Source organism: Scyliorhinus torazame, chromosome 7 (genome assembly GCF_047496885.1).
Source record: "Scyliorhinus torazame isolate Kashiwa2021f chromosome 7, sScyTor2.1, whole genome shotgun sequence".
Taxonomy (NCBI): Eukaryota; Metazoa; Chordata; class Chondrichthyes; order Carcharhiniformes; family Scyliorhinidae; genus Scyliorhinus; species Scyliorhinus torazame.
The window spans coordinates 309511405-309530899 of record NC_092713.1 but is presented as its reverse complement, the minus strand read 5'-3'; the positions used below and the strand labels follow the sequence as shown (position 1 = coordinate 309530899).

At 46.1% G+C, this 19495-nt stretch overlaps 1 protein-coding gene across 2 annotated transcripts in view; it reads right to left on the bottom strand.

Annotated features, from left to right (window-relative positions):
- Nucleotides 1-19495, bottom strand: part of ik (IK cytokine) — a 70957-nt gene that overhangs the window by 48137 nt on the left and 3325 nt on the right. For both annotated transcript variants that reach the window (XM_072512751.1, XM_072512752.1), the window contains exons 2-7: nt 18988-19054; nt 14833-14925; nt 13587-13646; nt 10763-10930; nt 9377-9491; nt 3532-3602 (exon numbers count right to left, since the gene is read on the bottom strand). In XM_072512751.1, the coding sequence (XP_072368852.1) occupies nt 3532-3602; nt 9377-9491; nt 10763-10930; nt 13587-13646; nt 14833-14925; nt 18988-19054 (574 nt within the window). The remainder of the gene's footprint in view (nt 1-3531; nt 3603-9376; nt 9492-10762; nt 10931-13586; nt 13647-14832; nt 14926-18987; nt 19055-19495) is intronic.

Here is a 19495-nt window from a genome sequence, read left to right as displayed (position 1 = left end):
TCCAGGGTCAAACCGGGCTGGGGGCTCGCAATATTTGAGGTGGCAGAGGAGCCGGAAGTGCAGGAGACGAAAGAGGCCGGTATTCTGGACTTTGCGTCCCTGGTAGCCCGGCGAAGGATTCTTCTTCAGTGGAAGGATGCGAGGCCCCCAAGTGTGGAATCCTGGATCAACGATATGGCGGGGTTCATTAAATTGGAGAGGGTGAAATTTGCCTTGAGAGGGTCGGTACAAGGGTTCTTCAGGCGATGGCAACCGTTCTTAGACAGCCTGGCAGAGCGGTAGACATTGGTCAGCAGTAACTCGGGGTGGGGGGGGGGGGGTTTACTTCATTTCTATTTCTGTTTTTGCTATTTGCACTGGAGGGTCCCGGGGGGGGGGGGGGGGGGAGAATATACCAGTTGTGTTAAGTCGGGGTGTTAATGTTAATTTATTATATATGTATACGGGGGTGGGGGGGGGGCGGGGTATGGGGGATTGCTTTTCTGGATTGTGTTTTGTACTTAACCCTGTTGGGTTCTTTTTTTTCTTTATCTCTTTCTCATTTTGTTATTGATATTTTGTGAAAACCTTTAATAAAAATTATTTTAAAAAAACATCCATAGTGAAAACTCTCAGAAATTCCCAGCAATAACCAATGCACTGTGAACAAACAAAAATAATAGCGGCTCCCACTGAAAGGTATTATTAAAAACATTCAAACTCTATCCAGTACTCCCTTCAATCTGGGCACATTTGCGACAACAAATTGGACCAACTGACTGTGAAACTAAAACGTACACCTAGCACTGATTGATCAGTAAATAATTCCTGGGGTGTAGTGTCGTCGGATCAAAAGATACCATTCAACCACTCAAGTCTGTTTTGCCATTCAGTGACAATCATGTTAAATCTATTAGCTACATTAAACCATTTTGGTTGCAAGTCAGAAATTGATCAATCTCAATTTTGAAACTTTCAACGGATCCAGAGAGAATTCGACATTTCCTCTCCCCTTTGTGTGAAGAAGTGATTCCTGACATCACCCCTGAACAGTCCAGCTCTAATTTTAAGGTTATGCCCCTTGTTCTGGACCCCGCATTGGAGGAAATGGGTTTTCTCTACCTACCTGATGAAATGCTTCACTCATCTTAATCAGGTCACTTAGTTCAGCCTTACTCCATAGTCAAAGGAGTACAAGCGAATGCAACTTGTACCGTATAGAATTATAGAAACGTTACAGAACAGGAGACCATTTGGCCCATCATGTCCATGCCAATTTAACCCTTTAACTCAACCTCTCCCCTCAGTGGTTAGCACTGCTGCCTCAAGGGCAGCACGGTGGCGCAGTGGGTTAGCCCTGTAGCCGCACGACGCCAAGGTCCCAGGTTCGATCCCGACTCTGGGTCACTGTCCGTGTGGAGTTTGCACATTCTCCCCATGTTTACGTGGGTTTCGCCCCCCTGACCCAAAGATGTGCAGGGTAGGTAGACTGGCCACGCTGAATTGCCCCTTAATTAGAAAAATGAATTGGGTACTCCAAATTTAAAAAAAAAAAAAGCACTGCTGCCTCACAACGTCAGGGTCCTGGGCTCAATTCCGGCCTTGGGTCACTGTCTATGTGGAGGTTGCACGTTCTCCCCGTGTCTGCGTGAGTTTCTTCCCGGTGCTCCGGTTTCCTCCCACAGTCCAAAGATATATTAGGTTAGGTGGTTTGGCCATGTTAAACTGCCCCTTAGTTGCTTCCGACAACACCGAGGACCCCGGTTCGATCCCGGCTCTGGGTCACGGTCCGTGTGGAGTTTACACAGTCTCCCCCTGCCTGGGTGGGTTTCACCCCCACAACCCAAAGATGTGCAGGTTAGGTGGAGTGGCCACGCTAAATTGCCCCTAAATCAACTCTGACTTTTAATCACTTGTTTTGTTCCCCAATTTATATTTAGGCGATTGAAGTTATTTATTAAAGCATTTATTTTGCTCTTAAATAATCTTTCCTACTTCATTTTCTGTGCTAATGTGGTGGTCAATAGTATATCCGTTGTGTTTGCTTACCTTTTTTCTCCCAACATGAACCTATTTGTTGGGTTGCTAACAGGATGTTTAATACTGAATTCATCAGCTCAAATGTCTTCCATCATTGCCACCAGAAAGGTGGCTACCAACAGGGGACTAAACCTGTAGGACAATGGGGATAGAGCGGGAAAATGGGACTGACAGGATTACTCTACAGGACCAGCATGGAGTCGACAGGCCAAATGGTCTCCCTCTATGTTGCAGCTGTAAAGAACCTTAGTTAGGCCACACTTGGAGTATTGTGTTTAATTCTGGTCGCCACACTACCAGAAGGATGTGGAGGCTTTAGAGAGGGTGCAGAAGAGATTTACCAGGATGGAGGGCATTAGCTATGAGGAGCGGTTGAATAAACTCGGTTTGTTCTCACTGGAATGACGGAGGTTGAGGGGCAACCTGATAGAGGTCTACACAATTATGAGGGGCATAGACAGAGTGGATAGTCAGAGGCTTTTCCCCAGGGTAGAGGGGTCAATTACTAGGGGGCATAGGTTTAAGGTGCGAGGGGCAAGGTTTAGAGTAGATGTACGAGGCAAGTTTTTTTTACACAGAGGGTAGTGGGTGCCTGGAACTCGCTGCCGGAGGATGTGGTGGAAGCAGGGACAATCGTGACGTTTAAGGGGTATCTTGACAAATACATGAATAGGATGGGAATAGAGGGATACGGACCCCGGAAGTGTAGAAGATTTCAGTTTAGACGGGCACCATGGTCGGCACGGGCTTGGAGGGCCGAAGGGCCTGTTCCTGTGCTGTACTTTTCTTTGTTCTTTGTTCTATGCCATAATGGCTTTGACATTTTGCCAATTTTATCTTGCTGCACAATTAAAGTTTGCACAATCAAAGTCAATTAAATGCATTTTGGGTTTTTCTTCCCATAAGATATAGGAGCAGAAGTAGGCCTTTCGGCCCATCGAGCCTGCTCCACCATTCAATGAGATCATGACTGATCTGATAATCTTCAGCTCCACTTTCTTGCTTTATCCCCATAACTCTTGATTCACTTACTGATTAAAAATGTCAACTTCAGCCTTGAACATATTTAATGACCCAGCCTCGACAGCTCTCTGCGGTAAAGAATTCCACAAATTCACTATCCTCCTAGAGAAGAAATCCCTCCTCATCTCGGTCTGAAGTGAGCAACGCCTTACTCTGAGATGATGCCCTCTGGTCCTAGACTCTCCCACAAGAGGAAACAACCGCTCAGTATCTATCCTGTCAAGCCACCTGAGAATGCTGCATGTCTCAATAAGGTTGTCTCTCATTCTTCTAAACACCAATGAGTACAGGCCCAACACACCCTCTCCTCATAGAAAAATCCCTCCACACCCAGGATCAACCTTGTGAATTTTCTCTGGACTGCCTCCAATGCCAGTATATCTTTCTTTAGATTGAAGGTGACAAAGGCTGATGAATCGGTGTGACATCAGTCTTCATACCGAATCCTCTCTTTTCGCTACACTTGTAACATAATTAGAAATCACTTACTTCACTTCCTTCTGCACTTTCTCAATCAGATCTTCTTCTTCCCTCTCTTTGCTGGTGATTTCTGCACGGACCTGTGAGAAATATCAGGAGGAATTAGTTAGTCCGACTTGAAAGGTTTCCTGATTCTAATTTGCTCACCAAAACCCAGCAAGAGGCAGATGCACTGAAAGTTAAAAATGTCATTGAATGGCTGCGTTAACCCTCAACACTCCCAGCAGCTGTAGAAACCTGGCTCTGTCAAAACGGAGAATCCCTCTCCTGATTAAAAAAGTAGTGAGATACCAGGGGTTTATTCCTGCAACAGAGTTAAAAGGTCCACTTTTAAGATGGCTTTTGAAGTTTTAAATCCCAATTTCTGCTCTGCCTCTCTTCCCTTTCTAGTTTTTCATTTGGTTTCCACATCCTGAATGTGGGGCCCAGATTGGTAAAATGTAGCCCTGAATCACCGGAAAAGTAATCCTTCATTTGAGGAACAACAGCACTGAAGTTAACAATGTTGTAAGGTTTGGCGTCTAGTCTCCCATGGCAACCCCACCAATTTAAGTTGGAATAACTTGGGCAGTCAAGCTCATCGAACCACGGTAGTACACAAAACATTTTTTTAAAAGTACAGGTGAAGGCCAGGTTTGCAAATATCTGGCGCTGGGCGAGTCTTCCTGTATTGGTTGGATAAGAATGATGAAGACTCATGGATGACTAAGAGGGCAAGAGAAACAAGGTGGAGAACTTATTTCCATTAATATTTTCCTTCATTTATTTCCCAGGAGGCTTTACTCGAACCAAACGTGGACCCATTGGATCTCATGGCAGTTCTTAGCAACAGGAAGAAAGGACTTGCATTTGCTTCGTGCTTTTTGTCACCTAAGGATGTCTCAAAGCATCATACAGCCAACAATGGGTGGCAGAGTGGTAGGCACTGCTGCCTCACAGCGCCAGGGACCTGGGTTTGATACCGACCTCGGGTGACTGTTTGTGTGGAGTTTGCACGTTCTCCCGTGGCTGCGTGGGTTTCCTCCGGGTGCTCCGGTTTCGTCGCACAGTCCAAAGACGTGCAAGTTAGGTGGATTGGTCATGATAAATTGCCCCTTAGTGTCCAAAAGGGTAGGTGGGGTTACGGGGATAGGGTGGAGGGGTGGGATTATGTGAGCTTTCCAAAGAAGGTGGTGGCAGATCAGAGGGGTAGATATGTGATTGTGACAGGGGCGCTGGAGGGGAGGTTCGTGGCCCTGTTAAGTGTATACGGTCCCAATTCGGACGATGTGTGATTCGCAAAGAAGGTGTTTAGGGCCATCCCCGACTTGGACACACACAAACTGATAGTGGGGGGGACTGGAACTTGGTGCAGGAGCCAAGGTTGGACAGGTCACGGCCGCGCTCGCTGGTCCCATCCGGGAGGGGGGGGGGGGGGGCACCCCTTGGAGGTTTCTGCACCCGAGGGAATGGGAGTACTCGTTTTTCTCAGCGGTCCATAAGGTATACTTGCGGATCGACTTTTTTGTGGTGGGGAAGGCTTTGCTGGCTGGGGTTAAGGGGTCGGAATACTCGGCAATTGCAGTGTCAGATCATGCTCTGCATTGGGTGGATATGGTACTGGAGAAGGGGGTAGCGCAGAGGTCGGGGTGGAAATTAGGTGTGGGACTTTTGGGGGACCAAGGGTTCTGTGACAAAATTGAAAAGGTAATTGAGGAATATGTAGGTTTCAACTGTACGGGTGAGGTGTCGAAGGCAGTTGTCTGGGAGGCTCTAAAGGCGGTGGTGAGGGGTGAGGTGATTTCGTTTAAGGCCAGTGTGGACAAAGAGAGGTTGGAGCAGCAGAAGGTAATAGGTGAGATGTTGGAGGTGGACAGGAGTTATGCAGAAGATGGGGACCCAGCAAAGTTGGAAAAGAGGAAGAAATTACAGGCGAGCTTTGACCGACTATCGACCAGGAAGGCGGTGCGCCAACTGAGACGAGAAAGGGGTGCAGTTTACGAACATGGAGATATGGCAGGGCGTATGTTAGCAGGTCAGCTCCGGAGGGAGGCAGTGGTAAGGGAAATTGTTCAAGTGCGAGATAGGGCAGGGAAGTTGGTGGTGGCTCCGGATCTGATTAACAAGGTCTTTGAGGAATTTTATGAGAGGTTGTACAGGTCAGAGCCACCTGGGGGAGACCAGGAGATGCAGGAATTTCTAGGTGGGTTGGAGTATCCGAGGTTAGAGGAGAGGGACAGGGCTACATCAGAAGGAGCGATAGTGGGGCAGAAGATAAAAGATGCGATTGGGAGGATGCAGTCGGGGAAAGCTGCAGGGCCGGATGGGTTTCCGGTGGAATATTATAAAAAATTCAAGGATAAGCTGGCACCCCTGATGGTGGGGATGTTTGAAGAGACGATAGGGAAGGGGGTATTGCCACAAACTTTGTGACAGGCATCGATTTCCCTGTTGCTAAAAAAAAGATAAGGATCCGACGGAGTGTGGGTCGTATAGGCCCATATCACTTTCGAATGTGGACGCAAAAGTATTGACAAAGGTACTGGCGGGTAGGCTGGAGGAGTGCCTCCCGAAGGTGAAAGGTGAAGATCAGACAGGGTTCATGAGAGGGAGGCAGCTCTTTTCAAACGTTAGAAGGGTATTGAACGTTGTTATGGCACTGGCGGAAGGAAACAGAGGTAGTTGTGACTTTGGATGCTGAGAAAGCGTTTGACCGGGTAGAATAGGAGTACTTGATGGCAGTTCTGGAGCGGTTTGGGATTGGACCAAGATTTGTGAACTGGGTAAGGCTACTACACAAGGAGCCGAGGGAGAGTGTCCACACAAACAACATCAGCTCGAGATACTTTTCTCTCCACCGTGGGATGAGGCAGGGATGTCCTATTTCCCCCCTGCTGTTTGCACTCGCGATTGAGCCACTGGCCATCTCATTAAGAAGTTTGGGGGTATGGAAAGGAATAGTGTGCGTGTGTGTGTGTGTGGGGGGGGGGGGGGGGGGGGGGGGGAGAATAGAGCATAGGGTGTGCTTATATGCCGACGGCTTGCTGTTATACATGTCGGAACCGAGTGTGTCGATAGGGGGAATATTGGAGCTGCTTCGAGTGTTTGGGTCTTTCTCGGGGTACAAACTAAATCCAAACAAGAGTGAGTATTTTGTGGTGTCTCGGCCGGGGGTGGGGGGGGCTGCCATTCCGTAGGGCAGGGACTCACATTAGGTACCTGGGGCTGCAGGTTGCGCGGGGGTGGGGGGGGCTCTGCAGGTTCAACATTTCTAGTTTGGTGGGGAGAGTGAAAGCGTATCTGACAAGGTGGGATAGTCTCCCCGTCACTGGCGGGTTGGGTACAGGCGGTTAAAATGAATGTGTTGCCGCGATTTCTGTTTATTTTTCAATGCCTGCCGATTTTCCTGCCAAAGGCTATTTTCAAGAAATGAAAAAAATGAAAATCGCTTATTGTCACAAGTAGGCTTCCGATGAAGTTACTGTGAAAAGCCCCTAGTCGCCACATTCCAGCATCTGTTCGGGGAGGCTGGTACGGGAATTGAACCGTGCTGCTGGCTTGCCTCGGTCTGCTTTCAAAGCCAGCAATTTAGCCCTGTGCTAAACCAGCCCCTGAGAGATTGAGGGAAGGATTACTTTGTTCATATGGGGAGGGAAGGTGACCAGAGTTAGAAAGGTGCTGCTACAGAGGGGAAGGCAGGCAGGGGGTTTGGGTCTTCGGAACCTGATGTATTACTACTGGGCGGCGAATGTGGAGAAGGTGCGGAGCTAGGTCAGAGGGGTTGATTCCCAGTGGGTCAGAATAGAGGAGAGTTTGTGCAGGTCGGGATTGAAAGCACTAGCAACAGCGTCGCTCCCGATGGCTCCGGGGAAATACTCAGGGAGTCTGGTAATAATAGCTTCATTGAGAATTTGGAGGCAGTTTCGCCAACACTTCGGGTTGGGGGCAGGGTCAAGAGAAATGCCGATTCGGGGGAACCACAGATTTGAGCCAGGGAAGTGGGCTGGAAATTTTCGGAAATGGGAGGAGAAGGTGATTAAGACACTGAAAGATTTGTTTCTCAGGGGTCGGTTTGCAGGATTGAGGGAGCTGGAAGCGAAGTATGGGCTGGAGCAGGGGGAAATGTTTAGATACATGCAGGTTCGAGATTTTGGAAGAAAGGAGATACAGAGTTTCCCGGTGGAGCCGGCCTCCACATTGCTGGAGGAGGTGCTGATGACAGAGGGACCGAAGGAAGGGGGTAGTGTCGGCGGTTTATTCGGAGCTATTTTGGAAGAGGAGAAGGCACCGCTGGAAGGGATCAAAGCATAGGGGGAGGAAGAGTTGGGAGAGGATATGGAGGAGGGCTTCTGGTGGGAGGTGCTCCAGAGAGTGAATGCCTCCACCTCGTGTGCGAGGTTGGGGCTGATACAGCTGAAGGTGGTATACAGAGCATACCTCACGAGGGCGAGGATGAGTCGACTCTTTGAAGGAGTAGAAGATGTGTGTGAACGTTGCGGGGGTGCCCCGCTAATCACGTTCATATGTTTTGGTCCTGTCCAAAGCTAGAGGATTACTGGAAGGAGGTTTTTAGGATAATTTCTAAAGTGGTGCACGTGAAACTGGACCCGGGCCCCCGGGAGGCCATATTCGGGGTGTCGGACCAGCCAGGGTTGGAAACGGGTGCGGAGGCAGATGTTGTAGCCTTCGCCTCGTTGATCGCCCGAAGGCGGATCCTGATAGGTTGGAGAGCAACCTCTCCACCCTGTGCCCTGGCGTGGGGACCTGTTGGAATTCTTTTTTAAAATAAATTTATATATTTTTTCCAATTAAGGGGCAATTTAGCGTGGCCAATCCACCTACACTGCACATCTTTGGGCTCTGGGGGTGAAACCCACGCAGCCATGGGGAGAATGTGCAAACTCCACATGGACAGTGACCCAGGGCTGGGATCCGACCTGTTGGAATTCTTGACTCTGGAGAAGGTTAAGTTGGATCTGAGGGGAAGGATGAAGGGGTTCTATTATTCATTATGCCATTTCAAGAACTGGATAACATTAAACATTAGTTAGGGCAGGTGAGTGGGGGCTGTGTGTGTTAATGGTGACTATGGGTGATCCCTAATTCCTTTTTGTCATTTGTTTGTGTGAACATGCGGGCTAATGTTTGGGGTTTGGTGGGAGGATGGGATCGTTGTTATTGATATGGGGATTGACATATTTGTTACTGATTATTGTTTATTGTTGGTGGGTGTAAATTTGGGAGAAAATGTGAAAAAGGAGAATAAAAAATATTTTTTTAAAAAGTGAGCTTTCCCAGGACACAGACTTGATGGGCCGAATGGCCTCCTTCTGCACGGTAAATTCTATGATTCTACGAATTACTTTTGAACCATAGTTACTGTTGTACTTAAGGAAAAGGCAACAGCCAGTTTGCAAGCTCCCACAAAAATCCATGACCATACAATCTATTTTGTTTCCCCCGGGTATTAGTTGAGGGATAAATATTGGGGCTAAGACAAGGGGGAGAACACTCCTGCTGCTTTTCCGTGATGGGTTCTTTTATGTTTACCGGAGGGGGCAGACAAGGCCTCAGATTAAATCCCTATTCTAAAGACGGAACCTCCGACAGTGCAACACACCCTCAGTACTGCCCGAAAGCATCAATCTAGATTATATACTGAAGACTCTACAGTGAAACTCTTAACCTTCCAACTGAGGCACAACAGACACTCAAGGAACAAGTGATTCAAATTGTTTTCCTTTCCAGTGCAGCTAGTGGAAAAATTGCATCTGATACGTCAGTCACGCCCAAGGAACCCAGAAGGTATCTGGACACAGTTCGCTCTCCTGGACCTTAAGCTGTTATTTCTCTCTCCAAGTGGACAGGTGCTGACCTTTTGCAGCAGGGCGAAGTCCAACCCTTTCACCAAGTGAGTGTGCTCCATGTCACCACCCAAGAACTTGGACTCCTGAATCAGTTGCCGTCGCTTTTCAGCAGCAGATTTATCGCTGTGTCAGAAAGAAAGAAAAAAGAAATGAACTTCAGGTAACGCCAGGTGTCTCTCAGAACACAACCTAAAAAGGGTATAAATACTTGTTCAATGTGCTTTTCAATCAAGAAAAATATTTGTCTTATAGATACTTGTACCTTTAAAAAAGAAAACAACAATTTTATAACTGCCGCAGCGATGTTCAGTCAGAATGTCCCAGAAAGATGACAGCATGGCGGCATAGATTAGCAGTGGCCTCACGGCACCAAGGTCCCAGGTTCGATCCCGGCTCTGGGTCACTGCCCGTGTGGAGTTTGCACATTCTCCCCATGTTTGCGTGGGTTTCGCCCCCACAACCCAAAAGAGGTGCAGGCTAGGTGAATTGGCCATGCTAAATTGCCCCTTAATTGGAAAAAAATGAATTGGGTATTCTTAATTTATATTTTTTAAAAAGAATGTCCCAGAAAGACTCATAGCAAACGGAAGAACGATTTTAAATTGCCTTAAGTGCCCACCAGCCCCTTTCCCACACATCAACGAATCGACGCCATCCACATGGGATGCACATGGTCTTAGACTTCAGCAGCTTCTTCTGAATTTAAACAGACAATAGTCCCAGCACTTAAGGCGGATGATTGACCCACTAGAACACAAAGAGAACAGCAATGTCTCTCTGTCCAGCTTTGACAAAGAGTCACTGGACTCAAAACGTTAGCTCTTTTCTCTCCCTACAGACGCTGCCAGACCTGCTGAGGTTTTCCAGCATTTTCTCTTCCCTCTGTCTAATAGTCATCTGCCCAATTGTTTCAAGTTCCATTTTGACCTGCAGCTTTGCTTGAATTAGTCAGTGCAGAGTGCTAACTGTAACACCCACACTACTTCTGATGGGAAATCAGAAGGGATTCAGTGCACAGTAGGGTACTGAACATTAACAAGGTGATTTATACGTGATTGATTTTGCATTTAGTGCACCTCAACGGGATGGGGAACTAGTTGTGTGAGCAACTGACATTAATTCAAACAGAAAACGGTTGTCCTTTCTGGTTGATATAAAGGCTGTATTAAGTGACTTGGACCAATGTTCCCTGCAAAATATTCTGCTTGTTCACAGCCAGTTTTATTCAAGCACAGTGCCTTGGGGTTCCCCCCACACCATTTAGCACAGTAAAATGCCTGCTGCAAGGTACCTTTCAGGGTGGACACGTACATGAGTAGTGCAGCAGGAACATTGCTGAGGACTATATAACTGCCTTAGAAAGCTTAATGGAATCAATTGTGCTTTAAACTTACGCCTCAGCGGTTGGCCCGACTGCTCTATAGTTTGCTGTTGTGCTGATGAGCTCAGTTTCTTCATAATCTTTGTTCACGCCATCTCGTCTCTCCCTCGCTCGGTCACGGTACTTCTCCGCTAGCTCACGCTCCCGTTCCAACTCCTGCTGTCGTAGCTTTGCATAATAGCTGAAAGTGAATCAGAGGAAAGCTCGACTGAATGATTGTACACACACACACACACTTCCATCTCTTTGACCCTGGTCCAAATATAACTCAGCACTCTGGTGTGAAAGTACCCCCCCCCAATCTGCTGGCTGCAGGGTCGTAAACCAAATGTGTTTAAACGGTCTCCATCGAGTTCCTGTGGACAGGAAATCACAGCGTAGAACTGTCCTTAACGGGAAATAAAAAACTGGAGATTAGCGAAGTAGGAGATTGCACCCAAGGCACATCACAGGGCGCAGAATTGAGGAAGTTTATGCCTTCATCCAAATCTAATGCAGACTAAATTTTGATCTGGAATGCACTGCCCGAAAAGGCAGTGGGAGCAGATTGATTCGCACTTTTAAATGGAACTTGGATATATACTTGGGAGGGAAAAGAAAAGGCACCCACTATCCAGCTTGTCAAGGCAAGACTGTTTAATTATTAAGGCCAACAATCCTTCTCTTTGATACCGTTTCCTTTTACACACGTTTTATTCACTTGACTATAAAAGCCGTAGCCAGGATATTTTGCAAATCCAATCTGTTCTGATGGATGACCATGTTCTCGGAAATTCTCTGTCCCGTCTTTACTCTTCCTCTCGTTGATGCCACTCGGACTTTGATGCCTCTGCATTTTACCCTCTTCATCTTGCCCCCTTCTCCATAAACACCATTCTGCAAGCTGCCTGCCTCCTCTTCATGTAAACTCAATATTTTGAAATCAAAGTTTATTTCCCAGTCTCCCAATGCGTGCCTTCCACGTCAGACCCATAGTTTTATTCTTTCTTAGGATGTGGGCGTCACTGGCTAAGCCAGGATTTGTTGCCCGTCTCTATTTGAGGCAGTGATGAGCTGCCTTCTTGAATGTCCGCAGTCCAAGTGGCGTAGGTACACCCACAGGAAGGGAATTCCAGGATTTTGACCCAGCGACAGTGAAGGAACAGTGATTAGATTCCGGTCAGGATGGTGAGTGGTTTGAAGGGGAACGTGCAGGTGGTGGGTGTTCCCATGCATTGCTGCTCTTGCTTTTCTATGTGGTAGAGGTCATGGGTTTGGACGGTGCTGTCGAAGCAGCCTCAATGAGTTGCTGCAGTGCAGCTTACATATTGTACACACTGTGCACTGGCATTGGATTGGAATTGTTAATTGTCACGTGTACCGAGGTACAGTGAAAAGTATTTTTCTGCGTGCAGCTCAAACAGATCATTTAGCACATGAAAAGAAAATACCTAATAGGGCTTAACAAGGTACACAATGTAAATACATAGATACCGGCATCGGGTGAAGCATACAGGAGTGTAGTATTAATCAGGTCAGTCCATAAGAGGGTCATTTAGGAGTCTGGTAACAGTGGGGAAGAAGCTGTTTTTGAGTCTGTTCGTGTGTGTTCTCTGACTTTTGTATTGCCTGCCCGATGGGAGAAATTGGAAGAGTGAGTAAGCCGGGTGGGAGAAATTGAAAGGTTAGGGTGGTGGTTGGACACCAATCAAACAGATTGCTTTGTCCTGGATGGTGTCCAGCTTCTTGAGTATTGTTGGAGCTGCACCACTGCAGGCAACTGGAGAGTATTCCATCACTTTCCTCACTCGTGTCTTGTAGATGGTGGACAGGCTTTGGGGAGTTACTTGCTGCTTGAGGGGTGACGGTTGATTAATGGTAATGCCACTGGGCTAGTAATCCATATGACAAGGATAATGTTTTGGGGATATGGGTTCAAATTCCACCAAATTTAATAAATAAATCTGGAATTGAAAAGCTAGTCTCAGTAACAGTGACCGTGAAACTATCACTGATTGTCATAAAAATCCAACTGATTTGCTAGCTGGTCTAGCCTATCTGTGAGTCAATATGGTTGACTCTTAATTGCCTCTCTGAAATGGCCCAGCAAACCACTCAACACAAGAGAAAATCAGGGGTGGGCAACAACGTTGGCTTTGCCAGCAACAACCACATCCCATGAACAAGTGGGTTGCACAGTGGGTAGCACCGTTGCTTCACAGCGCCAGGGTCCCAGGTTTGATTCCCGGCTTGGGTCACTGTCTGTGCGGAGTCTGCACGTTCTCCCCGTGTCTGCGTGGGTTTCCTCCGGGTGCTCCGGTTTCCTTCCACAAGTTCAGAAATACGTGCTGTTAGGTGAACTGGACATTCTGAATTCTCCCCCGGTGTACCCGAACAGGCGCCGGAATGTGGCGACTAGGGGATTTTCACAGTAACTTCATTACAGTGTTAATGTAAGCCTACTTGTGACACTAAAGATTATTATTCACAAGTTTCGGACCTGCTCTTGCAGCCTCTGTATTTATACAGCTGGTCTATTTCAGTTTCTTAATGGTAACTCCCAGGATGTTGACAGTGGGATAGTCAGCGATGGTAATGTCTCCCTCAACTGTACCTTCCAACCGCTTCAAAGACCCAAGGTTGGCATTTCCTAACCACTGTCTCCTGATCCATATCCTTCCTAATGTCTGACCCTTCGCCTATGTTGTTCAACTATAGGGAGTGAGTGGGAAATCACCATCGGCATAATGTGCAGATGGGAATCTTTCCAAATAACTTCATCCTCTCAATAGGAATTTCTTGATCAGACACAAGTGGGAGGGGGAGGGAGGGTGCCAAGCAAATTGCATCAAGCATACCTTTTCTTTTTCCTCCTGCGGGCAGCGGGATCATCCTCCTCGTTGTATTCCCTTGGCATCCTGTGGAAAACATTACCAAATGTTAGATCAAATAACATGTGCCCACCATATCCAGCAGATCCATTAAATGTCAATGGGAAATGGTCAGATTAAGATCCTGGATCACATTACAATATAATTAATGGAACAGAACCAGCCCATTTGGCCTGTTCTGATGTTTATTATCCATGTGGGCTTCCTCCCCCTTCTCTTTAACTAGCCCTATCAGCGTATCCTTCTATTCCTTTGTTCCTATTCACCACAATTAGTTGCTGTGGTAGAGATTTTCACATTCTCACCATTCCCCGGGTAAAGACGTTTCTCCTGAATTCCTTTCATTACTTTAATTTGAAGTGGCTGTATTACTCCACTGCCATAGAATGCATACTCATATCTGGAGTCTTGTGCACACCTTGTGGGCCTGCCTGTGGTTCAAACCTCCTGGGCAGCTGCTCGTAAGTGAAGTGGAGACTATAAGTGAGGTTGCAATTTAATGAGAGTCCATGGCTCTGCTTCCTAGGTTTGTCTGATTATACTTTGGGATCATCACAGAGCCTGCCCCGTTTTTTTTAAATGCTAGCTACTGCTAAGTTTATATTAATATCTGGGTGATTCTGGGCTGATAGGATTGACAAGTTATAGTTAACTAATAATTCCTACATCATCTTCAAGACTTGGATCCTTTGCTCAGGATACCGAAACAGAAAGATTTTGCCGAATGCATACATCATGTTGCTACCAGTTAGACTGCCAAGATACTCCCCAGGGATACCAGAGCGGAGAAGCTGAATTTCTACACTTGAGGGGAAGGATCTTTACTATTGCCCCCTTTCTCCTCTCTTCCTCCCTCTTCTGTAAGGGTTGCAAACTCCTCACAATTGGTATTCCCCTCAGGAACACCTGGTCAGTTTGGGCAGCTTTTCCTTGAAGGGATGAGTGATTATTGCCTCTTTCTATGGAGAGTTTCAGTCCAGGCTTCGTGTGAGCCCAATTCTAGTGCTCAGATTGGCTGCTTCGCTCTTCAGCCAGAATCCCACCCACTTATTTACTCATCCAGTCCTTCAGATCTAGTAGAAGGAGAGGAAATAAACCCCAACTAATGGTTGCTCATTTTGCTGGAAGTTAATCATAAATCAACAACTATTATTCGAAATGCCAAAGTTAAACCCAAGCTTCTTCAACCCTTGCACTGTTCCATTGTACTCACTCATGTTGGCGGGTTTTTGAAGGTGGGGCTGAGGATGGTGTTGACCTTGGGGTCATCAACAACTTTCGGAAGTCCTCATTGGTCAGCTTGGACCTATGAACAGCAACATTACAATTTAAATAACGGTGTAATAATATTCCTCCATGTGTTACGGCCCCGAGGCTAGTGCGTGATCAATTCCAGCCACACTTGACCCAGAGTCGCAACACAATTGAAATTATTTATTTATAAATAATTCTTAGAAAAGCACACAACAAAGTCTTTGGCTGCCCAATAACTTGTCACCAGGTTTGTAAAGTTACACACAATTAATTTTATTAATAACAGTAACTATGATTAAATGTGCAGCTAACCCCCACTTAAACGTGCCCCAGCCTCTCCACACCCACACAACAGACAAACACAGAGGGGAAAAGAGGGTTGTAAAATAAGTAAAAGGATAAGAGTCTCTGTGTTTCAGATGGTTGTCTTCTAGGACACCTTCCTTCAATTTAGGCTTTCAGTTTGAGTTTTCTGCTGTCCATCAGTAATGATTTTCACTGTAGATTCTTCAGGTATCTACAGTTTCAGAAATACAGCAGCTATCCAGTTTTTTTGGAGAAAAACCAAGAGAGGAAGAGAGCGAGAGCAGCTTCTTTCCTCGGAGCGTCCAGGACTCCAACTGTCCTTCCTTGGTTCTCTGAAAAAAAAATCATCCCACTCGGGCAGGATCCAATCACCTCCTGTTACTGGGCAAAAGACGGCCTTTTGGCCAATTCAGTGGCCAAACCGATCGAACAGAGTCCCACCGATCTCTTGGGTACCGAAAAGTCAGAGTTCTGCTGTCCGAAGGTTAGCACAGTGATCTCCTTTGTAACTTTTGAGTTCCTCACTTCCTCTGCTCGACTTAAAGATATATTTCCATTATGCATCCACGGATCAAAATGGTAACAGCAAAAATAAAGAAACGGGAAATAAGGGAATCAACGTGAAGGGTCCTTATACATGTGGGCGACATCCAGTCGTTAGATCAACCGTACCACCATAAACAGACATGTGCATAAGCCGAGCTATCACGATTCACCCTTAATATTGAAAAACAGGGGACAAAGATCGCGATCTGCAAATTTTCAAACAAATGGACTATCTCATAACCTCCGAAGATAGGTGTCTATCTCGGTCATAAAATGGAAGAATTCACAGGTGAGAGAGTGGCCATTTAGTCTATTGTGCCAGGCCTTTGCTAGAGCAAACCAAATAATTTCCCACTGCCCTGTTCTCGTTCCATGCCCTGCATTTTCCTGCATCAAACTATTTAATTTTCCCTTCAAGGATACAATGATTCCTGCCTCAATCATGTTCCAATACATCCCATGTAATTTATCCTAAACGTTCTCTTCTATTTACTGAAAGTGAGATGTTATCAAAGAATCTCCAATTAGAGGAATTAATGTTGCACGACTTTCACCATCAAAACCTTTATTATGTACATTTAAACTCTCAGCCATTTAGGAAAGGTCCCTTCCCAGAGCATACATGGACAGGCAAACATCCTCCACATTTCAACACTGGGCACAGGGAGCATCATGAAGACACATGTTCTTCCCCAACATGTTTCAAGTGCTGCCCATTCCTACCCCAGGTTCAACAGTCTGGGATCTCAATAAGCAGAATATCAGATCCTCGTGGACAAGAACGTGATCCAAGAATACACTGGGGATTGCTCCCCTTCTCTGAGGAAGACAGTGGGCATGTTTCTTAAATGACAAGTGCTCCTACTGAGTACCCTATTTGAGAAGATCATTGTCTAAAAACAGGACTCCTCCCCCTCCCCCACCCCCCTCCCCCATCTCACCCAAACCTCAAACCTGTGACTAAGCATGGAATGTAACGCTACCCTACCAGCTCCAATATGCACTCTTCCAACCCTCTATTCCTGTGAGACAGGGAAAAAGTGAACACCCTTACTCTGGAAAACTGCAGAGAACTTACCCATGCACGTTTGATGCAAGTTAGCTCTCTTCCCGCTGAGTAAACAACGTTGGTGTGGGACTGGAGTCACCTACTGGCTGAACCACAGCAGGCTTCCTTTCCTAAAGCACATTAATGAACCAATTGGGGTTGTGCGACAAACTGACAGCTTCGTGGTCTCTTCATCGGACACACGGGATCATCACCACGTGCAACTGCCCTTCCAAGTCGCACACCATCCTGACCAGAAAATGTATTGTCGTTCCTTCACTGTTGCTGGGTCAAGATCCTGGAACTCCCTTCCACATGGACTCCAGCGGTTTAAGGTCAGACAATAAAAATTCCAGCAAAGCCCAAGTCCCAAGAAAGAATAAAAAACCTCAAAAGACACTGCAGTTGCAAAGGCGAAATCTGGTCAGTGGTAACCAGAGGACACAGATTTAAAACAAATGAAGAGAGTACTCAGCAGAGCTTATATCTCCGCAACGTTCTGTTAACTCAATATTATTACAATTTACACAGCTCTTCCTTGAGGCTTTTCCCTGATTTGTTAATGCTCGGTAACTCTCTCTCTCTCAACAGGTACATGCTCTGAAAGGGATTTAGTAACCACAGACTTCTGTGTTGGTCCACGATTAGGCCTGGCAAGCTGTTACAGTGGTTGTCATTGCTTTTTTGCAGATGGCTGATGAGGAAACTCTCCCACTCTTACTGCTTGCCATAGTAAGATTTGCAAATTGATAATCTGTTTGGCCACATTATAAACACAACTTCGATGGCCTTCAATTCTTGGGGTGGGACTAGAACCCAAAGCTTCTGGCTTAGAGATTAAAAAAATAAATACACTTAGAGTACCCAATTATTTTTTGCAATTAAGGGGCAATATTAGTGTGGCCAATCCACCTACCCTGGACATCTTTGGCTTGTGGGGGTGAAACCCACGCAGGCACGGGGAAAAAGTGCAAACTCCACAAGGACAGTGACCCGGGGCCGGGATTGAACTCAGGTCTTCAGCGCTGTAGGCAGCAGTGCTAAACACCGCGCCACCGTGCTACCTTTCTGGCTTAGAGAAAGGGGCACTACCCACTGCACCGCAAGGCCTCCTGCTCTGTAACTACAAAGCTTTTTATTAAGAGTTTCCACCTCGCAGAGGAGGCTTCAGGCCAATCCACATCCAACAATCTGCTCTGAAAACTCTGCTCACATTTTGATGGCTATGATAAGTTCCACCACAGCAGTGGAGACAATCCACGACATTCTAAACAAAACAACCCACGACACTCTTAAAAAATATCAATTTTGCCCATCTCCCAATATTAGCATATCCTTCAAAGAAATTCCAGAAGCAGGATCATAACTTAACCAAAAACGAATCAGTTCTTCCCTGGGCCATACTCTTTATGTATATTCAGTTTTATTGAAATCCATCCATTAGATTTTTTGAGATATATTGTTTACAGACAGAAATCAGCACCTTCAGTGGCGGGAGGTAATAGTTGGCAAAACTACTAGAGGGGAGATGAGGATTATTTTAACAATGATTTGGAATTCGCTGCCTTCCAGCAGATTCAATAATAACTTTGAAAATATATATATTTTAAATTTAAAGTACCCAATTCTTTTTTTTTTCCCAATTAAGGGGCAATTTAGCGTGGTCAATTCACCTACCCTGCACATCTTTTTGGGTTGTGGGGGTGAGACTCATGCAGACAATAACTTTGAAAAGATTTTTAAAATGTCTTTATCAGAGTTACAAAGCCAGAGCTCAGAGTGTGGACAGGGGCGAACCCCTAATCCAGCTCCTTGCCTGCTCCAAAAACCAATTCAAATTGAATCCAGTTCATGGTCCCCACAAGAGAGACAGACCAGATCCAGGCATTACACCTGATCTCACACACATCTTAGCCAAAAGGCAGAGAAGCGATCTTTGAAAAGATGATTGCTTAAATATTTGAAGAGGAAAAGCTGAAATGGCGCAAGGCACCGATGACTGTGTCTATGTATTTACATTGTGCATTGATGTACGTCCAAAGTTTTTTCATGAATGGAACAATGCGTCTGGACTGTACACAGAACAATACTTTTCACTGTACCTTGGTACACGTGACAATAAATCAAATCAGTTCGGTAGCTCTTCAGAGAACTGGCGCAGGCACATGGTGAAATTACTGAGACCTTCTTTCTCTAGCCGTGGGTAATACTTACTGATTCAAAGACCGAGTGTCTTCTATCTCATGTGAATCTGGGGCCAGAGGATTTGAAAACGGTTCACCTGTGGAGGAAATCAGGTAAAGGTTTTTTTAAGAATAAAGCTTCTGGTTCTGTTTGGAGAGAAACAAAATCTAAACCCCTGCTGAAAGACAAATGAAGGTTTCCAGGTGTCCAAGGTTGACTGCACAGCCAACCTGGGCTTCCTGTACAAGGAGAGATTATTAAAAACATCCTTTCCAACATAGAAACATTTAAGGCAGAGAAGGTGGGCTGGGAGACCACAATGTCTGAAAAAGAGCTTCCCAATCTAATCCCACTATCCAACTCTTGTCCCATAGCGGTGTACATTATGGTAACTCAAGTGCATTATCGATGAGGATTTCTGCTGCTACCACCCTTTCAGAGAGCAATATCCAGACACTGAACATCCCATGGGGGAAAGCATGCCTCAATTCCGCTCTAATGCACGACCAATTACTTTAAATCTATGCTCCCAGGGCTG